The sequence below is a fragment of the Denticeps clupeoides genome, chromosome 7 (genome assembly GCF_900700375.1).
Source record: "Denticeps clupeoides chromosome 7, fDenClu1.1, whole genome shotgun sequence".
NCBI classification, from domain to species: domain Eukaryota; kingdom Metazoa; phylum Chordata; class Actinopteri; order Clupeiformes; family Denticipitidae; genus Denticeps; species Denticeps clupeoides.
The window spans coordinates 10,923,436-10,943,021 of NC_041713.1; the positions used below are offsets into that span (position 1 = coordinate 10,923,436).

General features: G+C 44.7%; 1 protein-coding gene across 1 annotated transcript; it reads right to left on the reverse strand.

Moving 5' to 3' along the window:
• Positions 1-3,029: 3,029 nt before the first annotated feature.
• Positions 3,030-7,191, reverse strand: nptx1l (neuronal pentraxin 1 like). Its single transcript, XM_028986644.1, has 5 exons — positions 6,684-7,191; positions 6,223-6,430; positions 4,981-5,225; positions 4,480-4,659; positions 3,030-4,307 (listed from the first exon to the last, which is right to left on the reverse strand). Exons 1-5 carry the CDS (start codon positions 7,122-7,124, stop codon positions 4,086-4,088), a joined length of 1,296 nt encoding a protein of 431 aa, XP_028842477.1. The 5' UTR covers positions 7,125-7,191; the 3' UTR covers positions 3,030-4,085.
• Positions 7,192-19,586: the final 12,395 nt, after the last annotated feature.

Genomic DNA, 19,586 nt, shown 5'->3' on the forward strand with positions numbered 1-19,586 from the left:
CTGCGGTCCAGCTCACCCCAAACCATCTCGATTGGGTTCAGGTCCGGTGACTGTGGAGGTCAGGTCTCCACTTTTTGTTAAGTACATAACTCCACATGTGTTCATTCATAGTTTTGATGCCTTCAGCGAGAATCTACCAATGAAAATGGTTATGAAAATAAAGAAAACACATTGAATGAGAAAGTGTGTCCAAATGTTTGGCCTGTACTGTATATGTGTGTATATATATATATACATATACATGTATATGTATATATATATATATAAACTTTTATTCTGTACAATGAACAGGACAAACAGGACAACATCATGTAGGACCCAAGCACGTGGAGACTGGTTACCATCAGGTAAAACACTCTGGATGTGACGCCGCTACCATGTGATTCTGACCTAGATAAGCAGATTATAAAATTAATGGCTGGATGGCTGGTTGGGCATGTGATCTGTGTGACATCAGGTGCTCACAGTGATGAACATGTGGCCATGGCGGGAACGGGAAAAGTGTTTTATACCTGGTCCCCATTCATCTCGCCACTGCCCCAGTTTGAGCCGCGGTTGTTTACTCTCGCAATTCATGCATTTTTCATCAGGCACCAGTGGGGAAGCCACAACGGGGACCCCTTTCATTAAGCATGCAGAACAGGTGGCGGAGGGCTGCTGGGGTTTTCGGTCACCCATCCAGCGCCACAGCCCACTCACATCCACACGCAAGCACCAAGGTCAGGCTCCTGAACACTAAGCTGTGTGTGTGTGTGTGTGTGTGTGTGTGTGTGTGTGTGTGTGTGTGTGTGAAGGAGGTCCTCACATTTTATGAATGATGTTCACTAAACAGAACAGCCATCCCAGATATCATTATTGCTAATGACAAACAACTATGATTAATATGTCTATCCGTTCTCAGTTCAGGGTCAGATGGAGTCTCAACAAACACAGGAACAGACCACGGTACATGATCAATGTAAAATGAACACAATCCGTCATTAAAGACAAGAGGAAAGTGCAAACTGAGAGATATAAATCGGGGGAGAATGAAATCACGGCAAAATAGTCACTCCAATTCTCACGTTTTGTGAACTTATGGTAATGTGTAAGGACATGGGCCACAGACACAGAGAGAAACCTAACAAAGTCTAGTCCAAGGTGGAAGGGGGGGGGTTATTCTGCAGCATCTTAACACACGAAACCCAACCTCGTGCGTCTGTCCAGGCCCAGAATGCAGTAATGGCTGTATCTGTAATGATGTGGCTCTATAGGGAAACAGGAACTATTGACGTGTGCATGATCCCTGGTCTCCGGGCTCCAGAAGAGCTGCAGCCTCCCGGCAAAGGTGTGGCAAGTGGGAACGACCAGACCAAGAACGCGGCTGCATCCGTCCCGGCGGCCGAGCAGCTCTAATGAAAAGCAGTTATTATTGAACTGAAGTGTTTTTTGGGTGCGGGGCAGTCGTGACCAGGCACGGTTGGCAGAGATTACTGGAGACGTTGCTGGGAACGTGCTTTAAGCCTCCTTAATGAAACGGATACCCGGCTCTCATCGTAAATGAGTGGAGGGGGAGGGGAGACTGTGCAACAATTAGAAGACTTATTACAAATAGAACACTGGCACTGTCTGGCAGCTGGGAAAGTTTTTATTTGAAATATTTTTAGGGAAATTTACTTAAATAATTTAGCAGCGCTAGATGGTGTAAGTGTGTCTTCATTTGAAAAGAATTCGAGTATCACGTCAGCCTGAAGTCAGTGCCTCAGTAGTTCTGCCAATGATGATCACAAAATCAATAAATGATTCAAAGTTTTTGTGTCAGCATGATACTGTGGGCAATGCCTCTACAGCAAAATTATCTAAAAGTATCTTTGTACAGAGAATGTTTTGTAAGGCCATGCTTCCTTTTGTACTTGTGGGTTACATTTTACATTTACGGCATTTATCAGACGCCCTTATCCAGAGCGACTTACAATCAGTAGTTACAGGGACAGTCCCCCCTGGAGCAATTTAGGGTTAAGTGTCTTGCTCAGGGACACAATGGTAGTAAGTGGGATTTGAACCTGGGTCTTCTGGTTCACTCTTGCTGAAATGTGCAATGCAGGGACTACATGACGTGCACTCTGAAAATGACAAGCATATGATCTGCCAAGAATTTTCACCTTTCACGTCATGAGTAAAGAATTGTGGGCCACTGCTTATTTCACATTAGCAACATCTAGGTGCTCCCAGTCAGAAAACGTTCCTCTCCAGAGAGGTTGGCTCCCACTGCCTCAGTGCACGTGCACATAGCCAGTAGGCCACTCGCACAGTGCACACTGACATTTCATTACCTGGAGTGGTACATCCCCGCTTTAATATGTTGCTGCAGGCCAGCTTGTGAGCACACTTTCCAAAGTGCACAACGATAGTTTTTGGAGAAAGATGCGTATTTCATTATGGCTGCAATAATAGATAATGAGAATATTTCTTATGCAAGGATAATAATGGGGAAATCATGTGTTTACTGTGTTTAAATGAATCAGTAAATAAGCTGTGATAAGTATTTCTCAGTCTGGCTATGTAACACTTTAATAAGAATCTCATTTACTAGTCACTAAAAAAGGAGCATTTTGCCCTTTGGGGAAAGCATAATTTACTTCATAAATAAGTTATGTGTCTATTTTAAATTTTAATGTTATGTTCTTCGTGTCAGGCTTTGTTCGAACATAATCCTTCAGTTGCCGACGCAAATGCAACTTAAGACATTCTGATAAAATGAATACTCTTTCATCAAACTACACTCAAAGCTGTTTTGGTTGAGAAAAGAAAGGTTTAATCAGTTTGTGGCTGGGTGGACGCAGGATTGAATGTGTAGAAAGGAATGGCCAAATGGTCTTTTCCCCAAGCTCCACTATCGCGTATGGGAGGTAAAAAAAAATATCTTAGTAGCTCATTTTGTTGCTCGGCTTTGTGCCTCTGGGACTCCACTGGTGGCTCGAAAAATTACAGGTAAGATCACGGAGATGCTACAAAAACAAACCAAAAAAAAAAGACATTTCACATCCTCGCAGACTTTAGGTATCACAATTTTATTACAAAATTAGACCATTTTTCATATTTCAGTGCTGCCATGCTTTGAGCATTATAACAATACAGTATAAAATCCCAACCCGAACAGAATAGGAAAAGAAGATGTCGGTTAGACACTGCTGCAGCATTTCACCTTCATGCTGTTTCTGTACAGAGAACATTCCTGGCAAAGTAGAAACAACCGCCAAATACATGACCTCAAAACAAATTTCTTATCGTTGCTTTGAAATGACTTTTAACTGGCTTCAGCACGTTCAGCGTAACGCAGCATTTGATTGCAACACATTGCCACTTTTTCCGAATAAAACCACAGCAGTAAATAAAACACACAAATACAAATATTTAGCAGATTACAACCAAAAAAAAAAATGTGCTGAGTTTATTTATTTTTTTAAAAGCCCAAGGCACCCAGGCTCGCAACATATTGGCAATGAAATCATTTTTCACACAAAAATATATACGTAGGATGGAAGTGATAAGGAAATAAATAGGGGAAAAAGAAGCATTTGTTTTCATCCTTAATATATATATATATATTTTTTTTGTTTTACATTCTTTTGCAAATCCACCCGTAGTTCACAGTGAAAAAATCCCAGGCAGTCGGGAGAGACTTCATTTTTTTTGGAAAGCTCCTACACAAACTTCTCTAAGACTAAAAGTGGATGCAATGACCCACGTGGTCCACCAAGGACACCTGTGCTGTGCTGTATCTGGTTCTTTAGACATCCAACATTGTTCCTCAAAAATAAAAAAAACGAATCTTGAAGTAAAAATGCCATCTCTGTCTCCAAGTCCGATTCGGAAGAATTTTGATGGAAAAAAATGTGAAAATTTAATTCTTCGACCAAAATTCTGTCCACGCAAGAATTCGATTTTTTTTTTTTTTCAAATATCTTATAGAAATTTTGGACACTTTCAAGAAACCTGTGTGTCAAGAAAGAGCATTGCGGCTGAACAATGACTTTCACAGAGGTGCATCGATGACGACTGACCGTGACTTCCCGGTCACCCGCTCACATTTTCTCGCCGGGGTTTTAGTTGAGCTGGCGGCAAGCCTCGAAAGTCCATTTAGAAGCGCCGCCATAGATCTCGATGCTCGTCTCCATCCATGAGAAGACATTGCCCACCTGTGCTTTGCTGCTGCATGTTGCCAGGTTGTAAATCTCCCCGAGAGAGAGCTTACGGTCCCAGATGTTAAAATTGGCCATGTCGCCTACGAACGCCTGCGTGGCATCAAACCCGCCTCCCAGGGTGTCCTGTTGGACGAAGACAACCACGTAAGTGTACATCATTTGTGTGCCAAGAAAAGCAATGATCCCTGCTCAGCCTTCCCATCTGAACACAAAAGTTATCAAACTAAACAGTTGAAGCGTTAGATTTGAAGTCTAGTGGTACTGGAGATTAGGACCAGATTAGCGAGCCATGTACCTGTTCTTGCCCCAGGATTAGCACCCCTTGTGGCTTGATGGGATGGTATGGTGCCAGGTTCTCCCCACTGCCCCTCATCACACCATCCTGGAAGGCTTCCCAGACTCCGTCACGCGTCGTCCAGGTGACGCAGATGTGGTGCCACTTCCCGTCATTGATCAAGAACGGAAGCTTCGCCACCTGGAAGAGGTTGGTGAACACTGTCAGGCTTTACTCGCCGCTAAAAGTCCAGGGTATGCAACCATTGTTAGGATTTGTTGAAGTGAAGCGATGTGATCGTCACTAGTGATACACAGCAGCACAGCACACAGTGCACACAGTGAAATGTGTCCTCTGCATTTAACCCAGCGCCCGGGGAGCAGTGTGGGGGGACAGTGCTTTGCTCAGTGGCACCTTGGCGGATCGGGATTCGAACCGGCAACCTTCGGATTATGGGGCCGCTTCCTTAACCGCTAGGCCACCACTGCCCCCTTGTTGGGTTGATGTGGCAGGTTAACTGACCTTGTCGTTGATCAGGATCTCCATTGGGTTGTTGCCCCACTCGATCAAAACCAGTTCATTTGCCTGGCCAGGAACTGCATAGGAGAACGGCGTTCCCACTCCGGGAGACGCGTTGGACTTGATCCACATGCAGATGCTGAAGGCATACATCTCTGGCAAACTCTTCTTGACTTTAGCGTACATGTAATTGGTCCTCAGCGGGAAGGTGAGCTGGAATTTGTCCAGCGGCCGGTTTTCTTTCTGTCCTGCAACATGATGGAGATGTCGGCTTCAGACCCAGTCATCACATGACAAAATAATCCACATTCAGTACAACAAAGGGCCAAAAAGCCAACTGCTTTTTATCTATGCAGTGGTGCAGTGTCATGACTCTAAATATATTTATTCAGTATTAAACACACACATATCGTGGACAGACTACATAATACTACACGACTAGTTGCGTGACATTAGTTCATTTGTTAATGGCTTCATCCGTGACTGTCCACGGTGATGAAGGCCCGTGGTGGTTGTACTGAAGAAAAAGATCACGACGCTCTCTGCGCTGTCCAGTCAGAGCGGTGACGCAATAAGGCGTAATAAACACGTCACACCTCCGCGTGGGTCGAGGTGCCGCGGCCCCACGCGCACGGCGTGGACTTTCTTTCTTTTTTTACTGTGATCAGTATTCCGTGCGCGTCCCGCGTGGAGGGGTGCAGGACCCCACTCTCCTCGTTTTACGGCGATGCAGCGCCGCGCAGGACTATTCGGTCGGCGGTAAATCAGACGCGCGCGCGCGCGCTATAAAACCGGTAATGTGGAATTGGATATGCAAAGTAATGCGGATCCCAATTCAGCAACAGCCCCCACCCCACACACACACACACACACACACACACACACACGGCTTCTACTGTCTTCTGCGACACTGCAGCCGTTTGGTGCCTGTGCGTTTCCAAACTGTGTCGCCGCGTATTAGAGACACGGACACGCCACGCAGAATTGGTCTGTAATCGGTGAACGAATTAACTGGACAGCAGCATCGAGACGAGATCCTGAGGTTAAACGTCGACTCGAACTTTTTTTTTTTTTTTTTTTTACTACCCCTGACTGGAGCGCCAAAATAAAAATGCGCAGCCGCGGCGTGGCGCGGACGAGCCGCCGGGCTCTGCGACAGACCTCCCGGCATGCACCGCGGTCATCACCGTCGCCACGACACGCCACAAACTTGTCCCAGTGGGGTGACGGGCCACGCGCGCTCACCTTTCTCCAGGTCCGTGATCCTCTGGTGCAGAGACGTCAGCGTGGACTCCACGCGGCCGCGCTGCTCGGTCTCGTTGCGCAGCCCCGGCCTGCCCTCCTCCAGGCTGTTGACGCGGGACAGGACCTGCTTCTCCAGGTCGTCGATCTTGCTCTGCAGCAGGTCCTTCAGACTGTTCGCCTGCACCGAGTTGTTGTTCCTGCTGAACTGCTGCGGGGGGCCGCGGGAGTGGGGTGTGTGGGGGGGGGGAAACGCGAGTTAGAACCCCGATCCTCACACTGACAGGTCAAGTCACCAAGATCCCTTTACGTCGCAATCATATTATTTTAAAAGAAAAACCACTTATTTTCTCGGTCTAGTCTGCCTCTGGTATGAGTTATAATTTACTTTTAACGTAATGTTGTATTATTATTAGAAAGTTATAATAATTTCTCATGCCTGCGTGGGTAAGAGTCACGCGTACCTCGAGGTTCTCGAGCCTCTGTTTCAGCGACTGCAGGGTCTGGGACAGCTGGGACAGCGTGTCCGACGGACCCCTCGACACGTCCCCCATGGTGTTCTTGGAGCCCGGCTCCTTCCTGCGCCCCCCCACGCGCGAGTCGCCCGCCTCGCCGCCACTCTGGCCCTCGCAGCGGGTGAGCTTGGAGGTCAGCTCCCGGATCGTCTCCTTCTGGTTCATGATGGTCTCCTTCTGCTGGAGGACGGTCTCCCGCAGCTGCATGACCGTGGTCTTCAGGTCCTCCCCCGGGACGCTGTTCTGCAGCGTGGCGGAGCACAGGTCCACGTCCTTGGGCACCGACGTGCAGATGAACTGCGTCTGTCCGAAGTCTTGCGCCGACCCTCCCGCCACGAAGCAGGAGAGCAGGAGAAGCCTCCACGGGAGCCCCCTCGCCCCCGCCGCCATGGCTGCTGTCGAGTGTCGGTGGTCGCGGCGCAGGTTCCTCGGCGTGGTCTGCGGGGCGGAGTCGCTCACGTCGCTGTGATCCGCTCGTGGCGCGCGGCGCCGGTTTATATAGCGCGCGGGCTGCGCGGGGTTGCCAGGTCCGCTGCATCCACGCGGGGCTGGGTTGGTGTCAAACGACGTTTAAAAACACCGGCTTTCGATTGCTGTTTTTCTTGTGGGTAACTCAGACCTTAATGTTTTGTTTTGGATAATGAAATTACCAGCAACATTGGACATTTGCAATCATGACATTGTTGATTTCAAGTACACACTCGCCTATGAACCAGAAGACCCAGGTTCAAACCCCACTTACTACCATTGTGTCCCTGAGAAAGACACTTAACCCTAAGTTGCTCCAGGGGGGGACTGTCCCTTTAACTACTGATTGTAAGTCGCTCTGGATAAGGGCGTCTGATAAATGCTGTAAATGTCCAAATGTCCAAAGTAACAGATAGATAGATGGATGGATGGATGGATGAACGATCATTTTATTTTTGTCAATGCCAGTTTTATTCTCTTACCCTGGCACAGATCTGAGTTATTCTTTCCTGTACAGATGATTAGTTTAGCAGAACATAGTTTTGGATGAGGGAGGTCTTAAAGTGGGGCAAACCATGGAAAGCTCTGGTCTATGTCTGTTGTGAAAGTGATTGCTTTTGTCAGTGTGAAGCACAGCACAAGGTGCACACATCGAAACGGGTTTTCTGCTTTTAACCCATCAACCTTGGTGAGCAGTGGGCAGCCACGACAGGTGCCCGGAGAGCAGTGTGTGGGGACGGTACCTTACTCAAGGGGACCTCAGTGGCACCTTGGGTTGTTCGAACCCACAACCTTCTACTTCCTGACGCGCTAGGCCGCCACCGTATAATAAGAGATGTTGCACATAGGTTACTTGGTTTCAAGACCTGGCAACCCCCATCCCAGCACTGTCACCTGCCGTCCTACAAAGGTGGGCAAGAACGCAGACGTGGAGAAGGTTTGAGGGGGTATTTCCTCATGACGAATGGATCGTTTTTTTTTTTTCTGGTCTCGGTTCTGTAAGTAATGAATCACGGGGGAAGCTCGATATTTTAAACTCTCACCGGCTGCCCGTGTATTACAAATACCGAATTCACAAGGCCTGAGACGTTTAAGCAGACTAGAGCGATTAGACAAGTGTTGCAGGAGTTAATAAAGACATTGTCTGACTCCTAGACGCTTTCCTTCGTACGATTCCTTCTACGTGGGGAGAAACACGCACCACGACTCATCCTGCAGTTACGGTCGCACTGTCCGCGGTGCTGATCCAGCCACGACATGTAGGTCTCCAGCATTTATTACAGCGACTTACAATCAGTAGCTACAGGGACAGTCCCCGAGGAGACACCCAGGGTTAAGCTCTGGGACACAATGGTAGCAAGTGGGGTCTGAACCTGTCACTGTGTGGACTTCTGGTCCACATGCGAGTGTGTGACCCACTTGGCTACTACCACCCTAGATCCTCTATTTAAAGTCTCATTGTGTACATTCCTTTAGCATTCATTAATTTGAACTCTATGCTAAAAGCTTGAAAGCTATTTACCTTTTTTTGTGAAGTATATAACTCCACATGAGTTCATTCATAAGTTTTGATGCCTTCAGTGAGAATGTACTGAATGTAAATGGTCATGGAAATAAAGAAAACACATTGAATGAGAAGGTGTGTCCAAACTTCTGGCTTGTACTGTGTCAGTCATGTTTTGTGTTCTCAAGCTTTAACCGAACAAGTAAGTCATGACTCTTCCTGTTTGCATTGATAATTATCTTGTATTGATCAGTAAGTGGACCCTTGTCACGGAAGGCTTCCTGTTTATTATTTAATAAGCAAAATATTGGTGAAATATAGATTTTTTTTTTTATCTCCAGAGGCTTGTCAGACAGCGGCTAATACGTGTTTTTTCTTCATTTTAATGTCTTAATGTTCTGGTGCTATTAATTAATTAAATTAGGGTTTTCTGATATTTTTCTAGAGTATTTGATAATATTTGAAAAAAAAATATTTTAAGACATCGATTTTTCAAATATAAAAACAAGTTTTTAAGGAATAAAGAATTTTGATAGATTGGTTACATAAATGCTTAAACCTGTTGTGGAGTGGTTAGTGAATGTGGCCTCATGCCTCCAAGGTTCGAATGGCTCTCCCCGTGATGGTGCATGACTTCTCTGGGCTCTCCGGTTTCCTCCTGCCGTCTAAAGGCATATACACTTGGTGACTCTGAATTGACCGTAGATGTGTGTGTGTGTTTGTGTGTGTGTGTGTGTGTGTGAGTGAGAGTGAACTTTCTGTGCATAACCATGGTCAATTCTAAACGGACTATTTCTGCAGGAAGGACCATCAGCTGTCGGCCCCTAGAACCTTTCACATGCCCAGCAGTTCTGACAATGGGGAAAGAACGGGGTTTAAATGGGATTTTTCTAAAATATCACTGTTACGCTTTAACTCCATGGATCAGTACCAGGGACAGCTCTCCTAAAACTTCTCGCTGAGTGAATGTAGTACAATTTAAATTGAGTATGTGTCTGAATTTAAGATAGACTTTGGGTCTGTATAATACTATTTCCCTTTGCACTCCAATTCAAAGTTCCAAACTATAACTTAGTTGGAGCTATAACTTAAAAGAATAAAAGAAATCCAGTGCTGTCACATAACAAACAAATGTTTTTTGTGACATCAATTCAATGTTGTGTGGTTTGAGTGACAGGAAAGTGGAATGTCTGTATTTTCTAGAATGTTTTCACTGCAGCAGAGATTTGTGACCATGTGGATTTGCAATGATTGTCACGTGAAGGGATTTTGGTCATAAAACCCTACTGTTCATTGGAAAACACCCCCCATGGCCCATTTCATGCCCACACGTCTGACATGAAAGAGGGAGGCTGAAAGGATTGGGGCTTAAGACCTTCTCTCTGCTCAGTATTCAGGTTTGAGGGTTGTGCACCTGTTGGCCTTACTTCAAACAATACAGCTGTGTATCCCATCATCCCATTCATGCAGTGATGCCGTAACTGGCAAAAATCAGGAAGGCAGTTCTCCAAGTCTGCTGTGCATGCAGGCTGTGTAGTCTGGGGTGGATTGGCCTGTCTGTTCTGGCTCATTTATTTGTGCAGGGAATGATGGGATACCAGTGGATCTCATTATGTAAATGTAATTGGCTCCATGTGTCTTTCATAGTAATACATTGTCTTCCTGTTCATCCTTTCACTGTTCTGATTCATGGTTATATAAAGAATCAGGAATGCCTGGTGGAAACGAGTTGTGGCCCTGGCCTCCTGAGTCCCACCATAATGTCACCTTCTCAGACGATGTGAGATGAGACTGAGATCCAGAATTCATAATTATGTGATTGCTGTAAATGTGAGTTACATAAGAAAGCGTGCAAGGTCAGGCTAAGCTCTCCTTTATTTTCCAGGCTCATGTCAGCTTTCTTTTGTGACCATCACAAAAAAGGAGTCGGAGAGGCTCTTGACAGTGGTGATGGAGAGAGACTGGTTTTCTTTCACTCTTTGTCTTCTGTGGGCTTGTGAGAACTTGTGAAAGATGTCATTTGAACATAGACAAAGAGTTTTCTCTGTGACAATCTTACGTAAACACTGTTAAAATATTAAAATACCCTTCTGAAATTATTTAATTAAAGGCATGAAATTGAAACTTGCTATGCAGTTGACAAAAAGCTTGACGAATAATTCTTAATTCCACTTTTGACTTTGAAAATGTTTGGTTCATACAGTATACAGGTTATTAATACTGAATGGCTAAATTCACTTCCCACACAGAACAGAGACCATATGTTCCTCTGCAACATTCCGCACTCTGTTCGGTTCTCCATGAACGGAAAAAAAAATCCTTACCTTCAACTGACCCTACTCAACTTTTCAGCAGCTCAGTGACCTCTATATAATGATAGGCATTATATTTCATCCTTTCTTCCTGATACATCAGGCAATTTGTGCGATCAGGACTGTGTGGGAGAATTCTGCTGCCGGAACTGTTTGTTTCTTTTGTCTTTTTTGCAATGAATTTAAATTATTTTATAAATACCTTCTAAATTGCTATGAACATACTTTGTTTTGATCCAGAAGTCCCTCCCAGCTTGTTTTTGTCATTTCATCATAGAAGATTTGTACTCTTCAAAAAGACCCCAAAAATTAGATGCTGTGGCTCTGAAACACTAGCCCTCAATCACACCGTTAAACACAATTTGAAACAATACCTAGTAACATAACTTTAGGAGGGACACATCAAATTTCAACATAGAGTTGGGTGATTAAAGGGCCCCATGGTGGTGCGGTGGTTAGTGTTGTGGCCCCACACCTCCATGGTTGTGAGTCTGAATCCAGACTCAATCTTTTTGTGTACAGAGTTTGCCTTGACACATTGGCAACCCTAAACTGTGGGTGTCTGAGTGACACAGTCACAGTTCTCGCCATGCACCCAGGACGGTAAAGAGTGAGTGGGTAATTTAGCACTAATTTAATGTTACTGTTTAATATTATTACAATTGTAAAAAAATGATTGTGATGTGCACAAACGGTTGTTCAACTATCATCTTGGCAGTGTCCTTGGAGAATCCATTCTAATAATGTAGCATATCCGGACATTCCTAGTGATTCCAGTTAGTACAGTCGGCTGTCTGAGTGCCCTTCCTCTTCTTTTTTACCATTTCACAGTCTTTGCTCCCTCCAGCATGTATCAGTATGTGCTGTCCACCTGACAGGAAATGTCTATGGCGAGCTGTGAACAGTGGCACCCGGGGAGCAGTGTGTGGGCACAGTACCTTGCTCAAGGGGACCTCAGTGGCACCTTGGCGGTTCGGTGTAGAAACATTGACCAGCATCCTCATCTTCAAGGTTTTGGTTTGTTCTCAGCAGCATTTTTCTGCTCACTTGGAGTCGTTTTCAACACAGCATACTGTGTGTTGGTGCCAGTAAAAAGCACACACATACACACAAACCACAGTGCTCTTACCTGCCTCCCACCTGTAGTGATGTATCGGCGCGCAGCACCCGGTAAATAATGCATTCTTATGCAGCTGAAACACATTCGGCAACGGCCCGAGATCAATGGCTATAATTTAACTTGCTGGCTTGCAGCCTCACCAAAGCGTGGCTCCCCTCTCACTCACTCTCACCCCTCCTCTCTCCTGGCTTTGTTCCCTCTCACTCACACGGGCTGGGATATATGCTCACATGCTGGATGTGCTCGTGTGCTGCCGTTCATATCCAAGCAAAAATGCCTGCGTGGGTCACATTTGCCTTTGTGTACCGGTCAAACCCGAGTGGTGCTCAGTAGCAAGATGCATTTGTGTTTGTTTGATTGCTGGTTTTGGTTTACTGTTATTGACATATTTGTTACTTACTCACTCACTCACTCCCACAATCCTTAACTGCTTAGTTCTGTTACCCATCCCGGGACATTGGCACTGGGTGGGAACTCATCCCGAGCAGGATCTGGTCCACCAAAGAGTGCACACACACACACACACACACACATACACCATGCACACATGCCTATGTTCAATTTAGAGTCACCGATCCAACCTAGGGTACATGCCTTTTGTCTGGAGGGAGGAAACCGGAGAAATCAGTGGAGACCCACGCCAATATGGGGAAAGCATGCAAAATCCAAGGTCTGAGCAAGGATTCAAACTCACAGCCTTGGATATGTGAAACTGCCATGCTACTGTCAGCCTAGCATTTTTATTTTTTGTACTATTGCAGAGTTTTACTTTGTGGAACTGGATCAAGCCAGAAATTCACTGTAAACCCTTTGACCCTTTACCAGGGCATGCACTTTTCTGTGCAAACTGCATGCCGCCTTTTCCTCTTGACTCTCTGTTCCGGGTTTATCTTCACCTGATTCCAGCGGGCTCCCCCAGGGCCTACAGGCCCATATACCACTTCTGGGAGCGAAAGTCATCTTTCGCGGTGTGCGAAAGCAGCCATGCTGTTAAAACGCTTCTAATGAATCCTTTGAAACGTTCCCAACAGATTTTCCTGTAAGGTCACACTGAGATTATGGAGCTCCATTACGAAATGTGGCACATCGGCTGGTCAGATAAAGGTTGCTTATGCACATGTGAGCAGAATGGGTCACATTTAACAGAATCAAAACTCCTGAAGTTACTTAATAATAAAGAGGGGCTGCTGGCATGCTAATTCTTCATAATTAAAAGCTTAAAATAACCCAGCACTTCATGGGTCTAAGGAGAGTAGATAAAAGCATGTTGTATAGAAGAACAATATGACCTTATATAACAGGTCAATGTGATATTAGGTGAAGTAACATGTGTGCTCTGTGTCCTCTGCATTTAACCCATCACATTAGTGAGCAGTGGGCAGCCATGAAAGGCAGCCAGGGTGCAGTGTGTGGGGACGGTACTTCGCTCAGTGGCACCTTTCAGGATTTGATCCGGCAACCTTCCAATTACATGTCCACTTCTTTTCCGGCTAGGCCACCATTGCCCCATGTGTGCAGGCGATTCTTTTTTTGAAGCAATGTGGCATTACTGTAGTGCAAAGTCAGTCCTGTCTTAAGCATAGTTTACACTACATGTTTTTTTTTGACAACAGTCTCTGCAGAAAAAAAAACACAAGGATGACTGCAAACAAGTAGGACAGATCTCCACAGAGCCTCTACGTCTCCCGGCTTTCCTGTCAGGTTCACTCCCTGAGCAAAGTGGTGCTGTCCAGGAGCGCTTGGCTTGGGCTGGAGGGGTGCGCATGCTGTGGTAGGTGACAGCAATGGGTTGAAAGTGCGCTTCATGTGTTTAATACCCCTACGCTTGGGGGTGGCGATACTGCATTAAGTGGTAGTGGTGGCCTAGCGAGTAAGGAAATGTCACTGAGCAAAGCATCGTCCCCACACACTGCTCCCCGGGCGCCTGTCATGGCTGCCCACTGTTCACTCAGGGTGATGGTTAAATGCAGAGGACACTTTGTTGTTGGGTGCACCTTGTGCTGTGCTTGCTGTGCTTCACAATGACCATCACTTCACTAAAGGGCATGGCTGTAGTCTCAGACATAAGCAATTATGCCAATATATACCAAACTGCACCTAAAAGAGCCAGAGCAGACAACCGGCAACAAATCCACACACATACAACATACAAAGCAGTTAAACACCACAAACCGCGTACAAATGTACCCCACTGCAGTCCTTATTGTCTCCCCTTGTGTGACTCTTCTTCTCTTTATGCGGAGCGCAAGTGATGACAGTGGTGTGACAATGGTGCTCCTCCATGCTAGCGCCTTCATGACCGGGCATTGAATCCAATTAAACCTGGTCCCTTCTGTCACAGAGCCTATAGATGTCCTTGCCTGCTGCGTGGACTATTTGCAGTCGCCTGCTGGTCGCTGGAGCCACGGTGGGCAGTGACGAATTTGGGCAAATGCCAGCCGGCATAAAACATCAGCGACAAACAGTCCAAGCGTGGCTAATTAAACTACCTCCTTCATCACTCTCAGCCCTCCACCCCACCTCTGACTCCTTTCCTCATGTAAGTTTGCAAGCAGGATTCTTGCATTTAACTCACAGCCTTATTATGCGTTATTAAAAGTTATAATTTCATTATTTTTCATATGTGAGCCCTCCTAAATTGATCCCATGCATCATTTTAAAGTTGAGCCGCCCCCACTGTCGATATGACATTATTTTCACAGCGCACACGTCAGCACGCTTATATGTTTTTTTTTTTTTTAAATGGGCAATATTTTGCAACACAAAGCATACTGCCTGCGCATGAAGATTTCACACTCTGTGTCAGATATCAGACAAAAAAAAAAAAAAAGAAAGAAAGAAAACATTAAGCGTAATGGAAATTTCCAGTGTGCTGATGTGGTGATATTGCCTCACAAGGCTGCACCCATTCATCTCCATCAGAGATGTTGCAGCTCGTGTGCTCGTACTGCAATTTGCAAGATGGTGCAATATTGATGGACTTCATTCAAAATCTCGCAGACAGTTTGCTTTACAAATGTCCTGATAACCTAATAATGCCTTCTGATAATGCCATCAGGATAACGAGCAGCAACCTTGCACATTATTGTTAGGGATATACAGAAATATATTGAATTATTGGAGGAGAACAAAATATGTCATTTTAATGCAGTTACAACTCGTGGACATCGAGAATGCTGAGAAGCTGTACATTTTTAACCCTTTGTTAAACGTTGTGCTCTTCTAATAAGATGACTTCAGTATGTTGGTGTTCTTGGCACAAGAAAACTTTGTACAGTATATTGCATGTGGGCAGAAAGCTGTAATAACTATCACTTCATCTGTCTCAGAACAATGCCCTGGATTCCAACCAGTCTAGCCGCAGAACAGGTCAACATGCGGCCAAATCAGCAAAACTCTCATCTGTCCTTATTCTCCTCAACCTCTCTGCAGCATACAGTTAACCAAAGATTCTCCTGTCTATACTGAAGAGACTTGGAATTCGGGGTTTAGCATAGCAGTGGTTCGCTTCCTACCTTGATGAGTGGTCATACCAAGTAACTTGGATATGTTCCAGGTATGCTTCATCCAGACTTTCTACTGGCGTCCCTCAGGGCTCAGTACTCGTTTTTTCTCACTTGGTGAGGTCATTTCTTCACATGGGCTATCCTACCACTGCTATGCTGATGACACTCATTTTCTCTTTTCCTCCCTCAGATGCACATGCTTCCTCCAAGATCTCTGCATGTCTAACTGATATTTAATTTTGGATGGCAGTCTATCTTCTAAAACTCAGTCCCACCAAAACCAAAGTAATATTCATTCCAGCAGATTCTTCACCACATCAGGATCTTGCTATTTACACAATCTTGGAGTACCTATAGACAACCAACTCTCCTTCTCAACTCACATCACCAATCCACCAATCCAGTCATGTACATTTACAGCATTTGTCAGACGCCCTTATCCAGAGCGACTTACAATCAGTAGTTACAGGGACAGTCGCACCTGGAGCAACTTAGGGTTAAGTGTCTTGCTCAGGGACACAATGGTAGTAAGTGTGATTTGAACCTGGGTCTTCTGGTTCATAGGCGAGTGTGTTACCCACTAGGCTACTACCACCCCCTCATGTAGATTCCTTCTATAGAATATCAGACGTATCTGCCCTTATCAACACAGGACACAGATACAGTCCCTAGTAATCTCACAACTGGATTATTGTTACTCTCTTCTAGCAGGTCTACCTCTGAGTGCAATCCACCTACAAACATGAGTGGCATCCTAAATCACAAACCTTATTATACCTCCCACTGCACTGCACTCTCCGACTGTCCAGTACTGCTCGCCTGGTCCCTCCACCGCTGAAGGTACGAGGAAGACACTCATCTAGACTCTTCGGTCCATAGGTGGTGGAATGACCTTGCCCTCAAGATAAGAACAGCACAAATGCTGAGCGTTTTCAAACATCCTCTTAAGACTTTCCTTTTTAGAGAATACTTAGACTAGGAACTTTCTTATAGTCTGACTTATTTAGGAAAAGATCAACTGAGCGACTAAAATACATTTTATTCATAGTTGAGGTCCTAGTAGGCCAGAACTGATTACTTCATTGACGGTAACATGAAAGCCCGTTGTATACCTACTGTTGGGGATGTATCAGCTGGTATGGGCTTGCAATGACTGCTGCAAACATGCAATGTCCTTGTTCTCTCATCACATCGAAAGAGATGTTTCCATAGCAACGACTCCAGGTAGTGACCTCAAGTGGCCTTTTCGATGTTCTGTCTTGTCTGTCTAATTCATCTTTTCATGTGAGATGTGAGGGGCAGGCTCTGGCATTATCGAATATCTGAGACGGGGCATGTCCTGTTCTACACTCATGACTCATCAAACAACCTATTAAACTTTTAAAGCTGCTGTTCTCAGCTTCCTTGTGTGGAATAGCATAAATGTTTTCCCTGTTCCTTTTACAGCTTTAAAGTCCAGAATGCTCTCAAAGATATAATGTGAAGTATAAACTAAAGACAAGACTGGGTCAGGGTACATTGAGGGACCTGGAGGCTTACTTGAGCTCCACTTTCAAACACTGTTGCCTCTTGATTACTGTGAAGGCCCTATGGGGACTCATGGTAGTCATCTTTTACCCTACATGTTAAGTTCTTTAAGATCCACGGCTTTTGTATGCACTACTTTTTCCTTGTATTATGACATAAAAAAGCTAATTATGTATGAATTATATTTATAGTTACTGTCCAATGCTGCTTAAAAGCGCTTTAACTCTGCTCTCATTGTGAGGACTTAGTATACGAAGCAGGGGTCACAAATTGCCTTTTTATTTGCATAAGACCTCACACTTTGTAAGCAAAGCAATGTTCCCATTGAGGAGCAAAAGTGGCAGGTTTGCCAGAGCTTTTCCCTGACAGCTCAACATTTCCACCGCCGCGTCAGGTTCAGTCACATTCGGAGGCATTCTGTCACTTTTAATTTCACATTCTGGTTCCAGGCTCCCTTAGACAGACCCAGGTTTTATCAGGGAAGGCATTACATGTTCCCTCGATGGAATAAGACTTGCATCTGCTTAGCCAAATGTGGTGCTCTGAATTGATTTGAGCATTCATATTAATGTTATGTCATGTAAAATGGGATAATCTGTCACAGCTTTAGCCAGGCGCCCCGACGGGTCTCTTTACAAATTCTGGGGGCATGTCTGGGACAATGCAGATCACTTTAGAGATCAAGAGAGGGGAACATCCGTCTGCATCTCTCTTTTTTTCTTTCATACAGCCATAGCGGAACTAGGTGCCATTCCCTGCACTGAAAACGGAGTTAATCTTCAGCACTAATCATGCCGCAGTGCTGCGACAGCAGCGCTTGCATCAGACGGAGATAATGGGCCACTGACGCAGGAAAGGTGGGCGTCAATTAAAAAGCAACTTAAGGAAACGTCCAGATTAGGATCCTTCCCACTCAGTTGTTCGCAGCAGTAATTAGCAGACAATTAAAAGATTACCCCATCCCCGGCATGCTGTCCATTGCTCGGACCTGGCACTGTGCCGAGATCAGCAGTGTGCTGATGAAAGGTTAGTTACAGTGCGAGCAGAGCAAATTAGCTGCTGTACAGAACATTGTGGTGAGCTATTTACATTCTTGCTAATAATCATGCTCATCAGATTACACTAAAATTTTGGTCAGTTCCTAATTGGAAAAACAGAACAATTTAGGAGTAATGAGGTTGAGCTCATTTGCCTAAAGGTTTAGCCTATAGACAGAAAAGTGAGGGCACAGAACAAGCATGGCCAGGGGAGATGTGCCACCAGAGATCCAAAGATTACTGAATTGTCTTTAATATGACATATCTTTAACATATTTGTTAGACACAATCATTTACTTATTTTCTTTCTTTCATGAGATTTTTTTCCACTACACAACTATTAGTAATTTTACTAAATTAGTAAAGTTATCTGCACTGTAAAAAATGACGCTGAAGACAATGTGGGAAAAAATTCATATATGTTGGTTCAACATAATGGTTGTATCAAAAAAGATAAATATGCTTTGTCAATTTTTGTATTATTTTCATTACTCAGTTACTTAAATGTCTTGGAGGCAATGAGTATAACTGTGTTCTTGAATCATTTTACTGTGCGCAAACTATTTTATGTTGGCCAAGCAAGAGGGATCTCGGTGCATGCGCAAATGCCTAATTTCTGATCACCAGATTTCCAGGATGCAAAGTATTCAGCAGATTTAGGTTTATAAGATAAACATATTATTGTTATTATTATATAGCAACCTTAGCATATGTATACTTCTGAAAAATGATCTGGCATTACAATTTTTTTTCAGCTGGTACATAGATTAACATTAATGTAAGGTGTTCAGATGTCCTCCACAAACACTGGTTTTCACAAAGTTTACTGCTTGTGTTTTTATTATGCCAATTTGCATATACTCCAGAATGTTATGATCAGAGTGATCAGATGAATTGCAAAGTCAATCTTTGCCATGAAAATTAACTTAATCCCAAAAATATGTCCACTGCATTGAGATTGTTTGAGACCTGCTGAGATCATTTCTGTGATTAATGAATAGTGATTAACACTCTCTCATTAACAAAAGCGAGAGTGTTGATAAGCACAAGACTGTCATGCTGGTTGAGTTAGAATAGCAGACTGGATGCTTTACAGGCAAGAATATTGCTGCTTATAAGATTGCAACTAAATCAACCATTTATCAGATCAGTGTTGTGAAGAAGGCTTCAGGGCTCCCCAGACAGTCCAGCAAGCACATGGACCGAAAATGATTCGGCTGCTTGATCGGGGTGCCACCAGTGCAGACCTTGCATAGAAATGTCAGCAGGCAGGTGTATGCACAGTGAGGTGAAGACTTTTGGAGGATGGCCTCATGTCAAGAAGGGCAGCAAAGAAGCGTTTCTCTCCAAAACGTCTCAAAATATCCCCCGACTTCTC